This window comes from Colobus angolensis, unplaced genomic scaffold (genome assembly GCF_000951035.1).
Source record: "Colobus angolensis palliatus isolate OR3802 unplaced genomic scaffold, Cang.pa_1.0 Scaffold199, whole genome shotgun sequence".
Taxonomy (NCBI): Eukaryota; Metazoa; Chordata; class Mammalia; order Primates; family Cercopithecidae; genus Colobus; species Colobus angolensis.
The window spans coordinates 1,843,476-1,853,791 of record NW_012115143.1 but is presented as its reverse complement, the minus strand read 5'-3'; the positions used below and the strand labels follow the sequence as shown (position 1 = coordinate 1,853,791).

Below are 10,316 nucleotides of genomic sequence, written 5' to 3'. Positions count from 1 at the left end.
CACCACACAAATATAAATTTTTGTATTTTTAGTAGAGACAGGGTTTCACCATGTTAGTCAGGCTGGTCTCGAACTCCTTACCTCATGATCCGCCTGCCTCGGCCTCCTAAAGTGCTGGGATTACAGGCGTGAGCCACGGTGCCCAGCCTTTTTTTTTCTTTTTCTTTTTTTTTAACATGGAGTCTCTCTCACTCTGTTGCCAAGGATGGAGTGTAATGGTGCAATCTCAGCTCACTGCAACCTCCGTCTCCCAGGTTCAAGCGATTCTCCTGCCTCAGCCTCCCAAGTAGCTGGGATTACGGGCATGTGCCACCACACCTGACTAATTTTGTATTTTTACTTGAGATGGGGTTTCACCACGTTGGCCAGGCTGGTCTGGAACTCCTGATCTCAAGCAGTCCACCCACCTTGGCCTCCCAAAGTGCTGAGATTACAGACATGAGCAATCACACCCAGGCTGTCATCCTCTTGATATATCGAAATAGAGTGCAGCGGCTACTGCTGCTGGTCATGTGGATGTGCAGAATGGTACCCAATAAAACACAGTGGGTGCCGCTGGAAAGCAAAGGGTGCATTGGGACACAGCCTAGTCATGTTCCTTTTGCCTTTCTAGGCCTAGAGTCCCTACGGGACAGTGCCCATTCCACGCCAGTGCGTTCCTCTTCCCATGGGGACACCTTCCTGCCTCACGTGAGAAGCAGCCGGACAGATAGCAATGAGCGAGTAGCTGTGATTGCAGACGAGGCCTACAGCCCTGCAGACAGTGTGCTGCCCACCCCTGTGGCTGAGCACAGCCTGGAGCTGATGTTGCTTTCCCGGCAGATCAATGGAGCCACCTGCAGCATCGAGGAGGAGAAGGAATCTGAAGCCAGCACCCCAACTGCTACAGAGGTGGAAGCCCTTGGGGGAGAGCTGAGGGCCCTGTGTCAGGGGCACAGCGGGCCCGAGGAGGAACAGGTGAATAAGTTTGTTCTAAGTGTCCTCCGTTTGCTCCTTGTGACCATGGGACTCCTCTTTGTTTTGCTCCTCCTCCTGATCATCCTTACCGAGTCTGACCTTGACATTGCCTTTTTCCGCGATATCCGCCAGACCCCCGAGTTTGAACAATTCCACTATCAATACTTTTGTCCCCTCAGGCGATGGTTTGCCTGCAAAATCCGCTCAGTGGTGAGCCTGCTCATTGACACCTGAGAAGGCATGACTCCTCCCAAAAACTAGCCAGGTGGACCAAGGAGCCCAGCTACCCATTCCCAGCAATGGGACCCATCGCGGAACCATCGGCACATATACCAAGTCCTCCTCTCATGACTCAAAGTCCACTGCAGCCTAGGAGGGTGTTTCCCAGAAGAAGAAAGGGATAGGCTCACGCCCTGTCTAAACAAACTGGGAAAACTAATTTTCTTCAGAAGTTATTTCAAGAAAGGCTCAGCAACTCTGTTTCTCATCTTTCCAATTTGCAGGATAATTTTCAGTTTATGAATTTTGATTTTTCATAGATGTGTATTATTTTGAAGTATCAAATAAAAATAATTTATTTTACTATTACTGATTATTGCAGTAGTGTCACCTAGCAGAGGGGACACTAGTTGAAGACTAGAGAGCTGCTGTCCTCTGTACTCTGCAGGAGCTTTCCTGCTGGTGCCACTGGGTTCCAGTAGATTCGTCACTGCAGCCTCAGCAGGGCAGGGCAGGGCAGGGATCTGGACAATGGGGACTGTTTAGTTTTTTTTGCCAGACAGAACTTTTAAAAAAGTAAACATCCATGTAGAATGATTAAATGGAAAGTTGCTTCTTATGATGGTCTGAGTTGGATTTTCTTTTCCTTTTGTTTTTTCAAATCTGAGCAGAGTGGGCATCTGAAGGGACCACCGCTACAGCAGCAGCAGCAGCAGGGGTGGGGTAAGTCTGTCCCCTTAGTCTAGAGCCTAGTGGGCATCACCATAGTTTTGTATAATGAAACTAGACTTAACGTGATTTTTTTTTCTGTAGAACCTCAAGACTTTTATAGTGCTCCACGGGCGTTAAATGAATTCAGTGGTGCCAGAGAGAGTTCTGTCAGAAATGTTGGACAAAGTATGGTTAAGAGAAAGCAGAGTTAAGTTACCTGAGAGACGGTTGAGATTTGGAGAGCAGTGCTTATTTTATATACAACCCCCGACCCAAAGACTATTTCAATTTATATTTTAACAACAAAATGTTATTTTCTTAACAATTCATATTTTGTTTTTACTTTATGGATTAAGAAAATAGAGCCTGATGAACTAAACGATGCAAGAAAGAAACCGATCCTGAGAATGAAAAGCTTCAGAAAATAGAATTCCAAGATCAACAGCCTTAGAAGGGACCAGGAAAAGAATCTTTTAAAATAGGATTTCTAAGAGATGCCTACAAAACACAGAAGGTGACCGTGGCAGAGACCAACACTTAGATGTAGAAATGCTGCCCCCTAGGGTCACCCTCTGCATAAGTTCTAGGAAAGCATCACCACCCTTGCAGAGGGAAGTCCTGGAAGCACACAGCAGCAGCACAGGCATATGAAGGGTGAGTGTGGGGTCCTAGGCCCAAGCTCTTCAACTCTAAAACCAATCACACACAAGATCCTGTTTTCATCTCAGGGAGAGATTTCTAAGTCATCTGGGGCTTGAAGGCTTATTTAAGGATGGTCAATGGACATATTCCTGGACCCACACAAAAGTAGAGCAGCTGCGGATTCCCTAATTGGACAGCCCCAAACGCAGAACAGAATGAGTCACTTGTAGATTTGACCTCCCCTATTTTGTCCCCTGAGATGGTAGAACCATGTCCATGTTTAGAATACGACAACTGTGGAATAACTGGGGCTCTTAGGGAGAGATGTGCATAATTTTAAAGACATCCTGTCATCTGGACCAGAGGTCAACAAACTTCTGTAAAGTGCTACACAGGAACTATTTTGGCTTAGCACGCCTTGCTCTGTCACAACCACTCAATTCTGCCATCACAGCACAAAAACAGCCATAATTTGTAAATGAAGGAACATGGCTGTGTTCCAATAAAACTTTATGAAAACAGTGAGCTGAATTTGGCCTACAGGCCATAATATGCCAATCCTGATCTAGACAGTAAAAGTGATCCTTACCAGTATGTTAGCAGAAGAGGGTCAGTCAGCTCTGTTTCCATGCCTGACATGTATTAAAGATCTGAGACCTCTTCCCAGTGGAGGCACCAGGGTTGCTTGTTTAAAGGGTGCTTGAACAACTAACCAGCAGCAAAAAGATGTCTGATGCCAAATGGGCAAGATCAAATACTGGAATGCTAAAACAGCTGGAATCTAAGAAGGGAAGAGGGCCTCTGTGACCATTTTCATACCAGCAACAATTTAGGCAGAATTCTAAACATCTATTTATCGAGTGACAATACAAACCGAAAGAGATCCTAGTAGAGATTAGGGGTCAGTTAAAACCAACTAGCCACTGCCACTTGTCATCTACATAGCAAAGGCTTTATTTAGCACAGGACTAATGTGAAAAGTAGACCCAGAGATGAAAAGGCTGTCAGGAGACAGGGGGCTGGTGTCAACCTGGATATCTACTGTCTTATGCAACATAGAAGATTACCTTTTAGTGTAGTGCTCCTACCTCAGTTTGTAGAATCTGGTGTTTCTATGCAGTGAGTGATAGCCTCAACTCTGACCTTTCATATTCACATTAGAGACAGATGCAGTATTCCATATCCTAGTATGTTCCTTGTGTCTAGAGTTCTAACAGTACAGTAGTCTATGCCATTTCTAACAGCTAAAGTTTGCTCTCTAAACAGAAACTTTAGGGTTTTTTTCCAGGGCTCATCCCAGAAAATATGGATAGAAAAGTTTCCTTCAGTTTGCTTTTCAAATAGTGCTTGAATAATAAACCTCCTTTGGTGATTAGTCTTTTTTGGTATATCTCCACCGTTAAAAATTGTTCAAGTTTTTAACCTGGTTATACTGTGTTCTAACATGTCTCTCATTTTCTCTCAAAATTATTTTATCATTGTAGAAAAAGCACTGGTTTTCATAGCTTCATCTATCAGAGGAAATAAAACTCTTACTAAAGAATAGCGTACTGCATCTTTAAGCAGTAGAGGGTAAACTACCTGCAAATGTGAATTTCTTAGTTTCATTTCAAAATATATAGTTGTTAACCTTCCGTGTGCCAAAAACTCTTAAGTTACATTTTCCTTCAAAGCAATGTACTTTTTTCTACATATGCAGTATGTAGTTAGCATAAAATCATTGGTGCCATGAAGATTATTTTTAAACTTAATAAATATTTAAATATCATGGAAGAGTGGGCTCTTTCTTTAATAACAGCCTGTCTTAAAGTTACACATAGATAAAAGAATACCGGTGGGATTTACACAGCTGACTACTATTCACTTGGATCATATAAAATAATCATTTTGCTTGTATCCACCTATTATCCTTATCCCATACCCCCAAATACATACTGTTAGAAACTGAGAAGTGGCCAGGCATAGTGGCTCACGCCTATAATCCCAGCACTTTGGGAGGCCGAGTTGGGCAGATCACGAGGTTAGGAGTTCAAGACCAGCCTGACCAACATGGTGAAACCCCTATCTCTACTAAAAATACAAAAATTAGCCGAGCATGGCAGCACATGCCTGTAATCCCAGCTACTCAGGAGGCTGAGGCAGGAGAATGGCGTGAACCCGGGAGGCGGAGCTTGCAGTGAGCTGAGATCGTACCACTACACTCCAGCCTGGGTGACAGAGCAAGACTATCTGAAAAAAAAAAAAAAAAGAGAAACTGAGAAGCTATAAAATGTAATAATTTTAAAGTGAATTGGACATCATTTTTCTGATGAGGAAAACCAAGAAGGCTAAGTGATTTTCCCAAGATTACATAGTGGTAGAGCCCAAACTAGAACCCAGATGGTCCAGCTTCTAGTCTGGTGTTCTTACTCAAGCCTGGATTAAGTGGGAGCACAGAAAATACTTTCTAAGAAGGAACTACAATGATACCAACACCACATATTTACAAAATACATCCCTATAGCATTATCTTATCTGATTATATAACCATCACTCTGTGGCTACAGAATTGGAAATGGTCTTCCAAATTCCATGAGGATAAGAGGTGACACTGGGGGCTTGGTCCACTGTGCTAGCTTCTTTCCTAATCTTTGTCTTCTCAGTTCTGCCTACCCCTCCACTCTCCCATTTCTGTTTACAGATCATCTTCCTAAACACCAATTGGGCTATGTTACCTCCAAATTTCAGAGGTACCCACTACCTATAAAATGCTATCCAGCACCCTATCCCCAGTGGAATTTTTTGTATGTTTTTATGACATAAGATTTTGCTTAAAGTGATCCAAAGAGTAAAAAGCACAAGAAACACTGGACCTGGGTGGCTTCCCATGGCCCTGCTGATTCACAGCAGCCTCCCTTCTGCTGACAGCTTATCAAGAACAGCCTGTGCACACACCCTGGTAGGACTCTAGTCCCTACTCCCTCTGCTTTGGATTCCTCTAGCACAATCTAGCTCCTCTGCACCTGAACACACTTGGTTTTAGCTCATGAACAGGCTTCCTCTTCAGACCGCTACAACTTGCTGATGGAATGGAGTAAAACAAGCAAAGCACACTTTTAATAAATTTCCTCTTGCCCAGCTTCCATTTTGGGGAAAATGTATCATAAAATGTTTTGTTCTTCAGCTCTGTGTAATTGTACTAAATGTTATCTTCCTCATAAATTCCACTTTTTCATTTGAAAATCCAAATATTTACAGCCAAATGAGTCAAAATATAATCTGCTGTCTTGGTATTTCTAGCCATCAACACCTTACTAAAAAGCAGGGGGAAATGTACTAAGTCAGAAAGGACAACCCAATAGGACATGGAAGTTTTTGGAATCTGAAGTTAGAGGGCATATATTTCCTCTTCTTAGTTTGATAGAGAAGGCATGTGTGTCTTCTCCCCCACTCTACCCCATTTACTGTACAATGGCTGAAAGGATTTAAATCCTTGTATCCACAGCCCTAAGGATCCCTGCTTTCCTAGAGAACTCTTTTCTAAAATCATCTTGGTGAAAAGGAAGCTCAAAGGCCAGAATACTAAAATAGGACTTAAGCAACTCAGATTCTATTAATTCCTAATCATTTGCGGTCTCTCCTAGTCTGACCAAGTCTCTGACAACCGAAAATGAGAATTGTCTGCTCCTTACTTAAAAGTTACATAACAAAAGGCTGGGTATGTTTAAAAAAAAAGAATAAAAAGTGGAATTCAGAGCTTAAGAGATATTATAAAGGCCAAACTTACAGAAAAGGCTTATCCTGAAGGAAGCAATAATACACACACAATTACAGAAGCCAGCTGTAGGCAAGTCTGTGGGAGAAGTACCTTTCACTACAGATTACAGTGTAAGAATGTCCCAAGGGGGACAATTTTCTTTTATGTGCTGTCTAGATTTAAACAATTACTCCATTAGAAAGCTTATCACCAAAAAAAAAAGTCCCTACTCATTCTACTTTCCTCCTGCATTGCCTCCAGATATAACTCTAAAGTGTAAGTGAATATAAATAGCACTGTTTATGAAGCTAGTATGGCAAAAGAAACCACAAAAGTGAGGAACATCAAGAATTTGCTAACATTTATTGAAGAGGCCAGGCCACTACCGCCAAGTATTCAAAGCTTAAATGATGGTACTAATTTGATTGAGAGTAGTTTTCAGCATCTTTAAAAACAAAAACAATTCCCATAGAACTAACCACTCTAGAACCCATGAGATTAATTGGTATAGAAATGAAAAAGGGAGCCTAAAGCCTTTACGATGTTTCCTGAACAGTTTAATTATAACTCAACCTCACCTAGCTTTACTTTCCCTTTATAAGTTAACATTTCCATCTCACTTGTCAATTCCTCTACTTATATCAACTAGAAAATAGAGAACTATTGTTCATAAACACCTAAACCTATTGAAAAACTAAACCTTTTTACACTTAGATTACAGAGAAGAAAATTATTTAGAAATTTGTTTTCAAGGAAATTATATATCACTATATTTCTCTGATATAGAATTATGCGAAAATATTTCCTCTAAGAATTCAAACATATTGCCAAAGCTGTTTACAAGTCTTTCAGTATTTGGCAATGAAGAATAATGAAAAAAGTTGGATAGATGTCACACAGTAATATGAATAACTGATTTGGCAGCTCCCCTCCCAACATCAAACACACTGAAATTACCATAACTTCTGAAAAGAAAACATTTTTGATAAAATACCAAAAGTGGTGAGTATTTCATAATATTTCACCTAAATATGAGTAAGAATGAAGGTATTCACTTAACAGGCTACTGAATTTCCTTTGGACAGTTTAAAGATCGGGACAGGTAAGACTGGGACATTCTTCATTCTAAGCAGTAGCTTTCACTTCTTTATCCATTACCCATGGTACTACAGTGATAAAATATATATATTTATTTATTTATTTTACATCAAAATATACATAAACATATATACCTACCAATATATATGCATATGTAACTAAGTTTTACCAAACAATACTTACTCAAATATGTTTTCTGTTCTTTACAAATTCTTTCCATTTTTTTCAACACCAGTCATTGTCATTTAACTGATTTCATGTGAAGAGCAAAAACCCCCAGTCTGAAAAACATAGGTCTGAGGCAATCTTATCCTGGAATGCCGGGACCGGGGCAGATCCAAACCCTGTGCTTGGGAGTCCTGCCTGTGTCTCAGGAGTCATCTAGAGGAAGGGGAAAGGAAAATACAGACAGACCCAGACACTGCCCTGGGTAAACCAAAGCTGCTCGGCAATTATCTTGGCATTTCACATAAGATTTAACCTACAAGCAGGGGGCAAAAAAAGTTCTCAGTTAAAAAAATCAAGTTTCAAATCACTGAGTTAGATTACCTTTCCGGGTCCCCTTCCAATGTGTGAGCCTAGAGATAAGTATTCATTCCAAACTATAAAATAAACCACAAATCACTATAGAATCAAAACCATATCATTAGATCACAAAAACTTTAATAGTCAAAGCTTTATAATTTATAATGTTAGAATTTCTCAGCATACTGTCTCGATTAAAAGTGCTCATGGCCAGGTGCAGTGGCTCATGCCTGTAATCCCAGCACTTTGGGAGGCCGAGGCAGGCAGATCTCCTGAGGTCAGGAGTTTGAGACCAGCCTGGCCAACATGATGAAACCCCATGTCTACTAAAACTACAAAAAATAGCCAGGCATGGTGGCAGGTGCCTGTAATCCCAGCTATTTGGGAGGCTGAGGCAGGAGAATCGCTTGAACCTGGGAGGCGGAGGTTGCAGTGAGCCAAGATCACACCATTGCACTCCAGCCTGGGCAACAAGAGCAAAATTCTGTCTCAAAAAATTTTTTAAAAAGTCCTGAAGGCACCTGAGCCTCCCCTCAAATTCCCTCCCCATCCTGCAGAAGCAACCCTCCAAGACTTCTCCCTTACTAAAATTACACTCTTCTTATAGTCTTATTAATAAAATAATGTTAATATTTGCTAAATATAACACATTACCAAGTAAACACACTAAAGCACGCCAATTACTCGGTTCCTTGGACAGTGGTCTATTTGAACAAATTGATGTTCTTAAACCAAAAACTCAGCAGCTTTTTTCATTCATAAAAACATGTATCTTCCCGCTGGAATTACCTCCAGCCAAAATATACCGAGTTGGGTGCATGGCATTGATGGAACACACAGAGACAAGGCATTCTCCGCCAAACGAATGCACCCTCTTTCCTGTCTCATGGAAGATTTCTACCCGTCGTGGATGGGCCATGCTGCCAACTATGACACAGTCTTCTTGTTTAGGATCCCACATGGCTTGGAACCTGGTCAGCCATCGCCCAGTGAAAGTGTTGTGCCTAGTGAGGAAAACAATATATTTTTTAAATGAAGTTAAGGTTAAATAAGGTAGCACTGGGCAGAGGGTAAAGATGGCATTTGTTTTGCTCCTAAATGCTAGTTTTTTCTGCCAAGTTTCTTCTCATTAAGTTACTGAGTTACCACCAACCTTATCTCATCCTCTCTACAGGACTGAACCTCTGGACAGATATCCTCCTCATCCAAAAATCTCCCAAAGTAAAACATATGGAGTCCTTTATAGTTCTCAAAAGCAAAAACAGAAGTACTGCCCTCTGCCTTAATATCACTAACAATCCTTTTTCATTAAAGTATGGACTATAGAGAAACACATTTCCCACTGCTACTTAAATGACCCTATCGTTAATGAAAACTCTTAGCCCCTAGAATAATCACCCTACATAAATGTTTTAAAAATATACAAAATATAGGTGGGCACAGTGGCCCACGCCTGTAATCCCAGCACTTTGGGAGGCCGAGGCAGGTGGGTCACCTGAGGTCAGGAGTTCGAGACCAGCCTGGCCAACATGGCGAAACCCAGTCTACTAAAAACACAAAAATTGGCTGGGCACAGTGGCTCACCCCTGTAATCCCAGCACTTTGGGAGGCCAAGGGGGTGGATCATTCAAGGTCAGGAGTTTGAGACCAGCCTGGCCAACATGGTGAAACCCCGCCTCTACTAAACATAGGAAAATTAGCTGGGCGTGGTGGCGGGCGCCTGTAATCCCCGCTCCTAGGGAGGCTAAGGCTGGAGAATCGCTTGAACCCAGGAGATGGAGGCTACAGTGAGCCAAGATTGCGCCACTGCATTCCAGCCTGGGCAAGAGAGTAAGACTCTGTCTCAAAAAAAATAAAAATACAAAAATTAGCCAGGCATGGTGGCGCATGCCTATAATCCCCGCTACTGGGGAGGCTGAGGCAGGAGAATTGCTTGAACCCGGGAGGTGGAGGATGCAGTGAGCTGAGATCGCGCCACTGCACTCCAGCCTGGGTGACGGGGGGAGACTCCATTTCAAAAAATAAAAATTAAAAAATTAAAAAACAAAATACTGGCTGGGCACAGTAGCTCACACCTGTAATCCCAGCATTTTGGGAAGCAGAGGCGGGCAGATCACTTGAGGTCAGGAGTTTGAGACCAGCCTGGTCAACATGGTAAAACCCCATCTCCACCAAAAATAGGAAAGTTAGCCAGGCATTGTGGCTCAGGCCTGTAATCCCAGCTATTCAGGAGGCTGAGGCACAAGAATTGCTTGAACCTGGGAGGCGGAGGTTGCAGTGACCCAAGATCGTGCCATTGCACTTCAGCTTGGGCAACAAGAGCAAGACTCCATTAAAAAAACAAAAGGCCGGGCGCGGTGGCTCAAGCCTGTAATCCCAGCACTTTGGGAGGCCGAGACGGGCGGATCACGAGGTCAGGAGATCAAGA

At 42.3% G+C, this 10,316-nt stretch overlaps 2 protein-coding genes across 5 annotated transcripts in view; one reads left to right on the top strand and one right to left on the bottom strand.

Annotated features, from left to right (window-relative positions):
• Nucleotides 1–4,297, top strand: part of FRMD5 (FERM domain containing 5) — a 368,282-nt gene extending 363,985 nt beyond the window's left edge. For 3 of the 4 annotated variants that reach the window (XM_011941172.1, XM_011941169.1, XM_011941170.1), the window contains one exon: nt 614–4,297. In XM_011941172.1, coding sequence (XP_011796562.1) covers nt 614–1,191 — 578 coding nt within the window. In that variant the 3' untranslated portion in view covers nt 1,192–4,297. The remainder of the gene's footprint in view (nt 1–613) is intronic. The other variant, XM_011941171.1, reaches the window with a different exon arrangement.
• Nucleotides 4,298–6,604: 2,307 nt separating this feature from the next.
• Nucleotides 6,605–10,316, bottom strand: part of WDR76 (WD repeat domain 76) — a 45,107-nt gene continuing 41,395 nt past the window's right edge. The window contains exon 13 of the mRNA XM_011941168.1: nt 6,605–8,892. Within this exon, the coding sequence (XP_011796558.1) occupies nt 8,628–8,892 (265 nt within the window). The 3' untranslated portion in view covers nt 6,605–8,627. The remainder of the gene's footprint in view (nt 8,893–10,316) is intronic.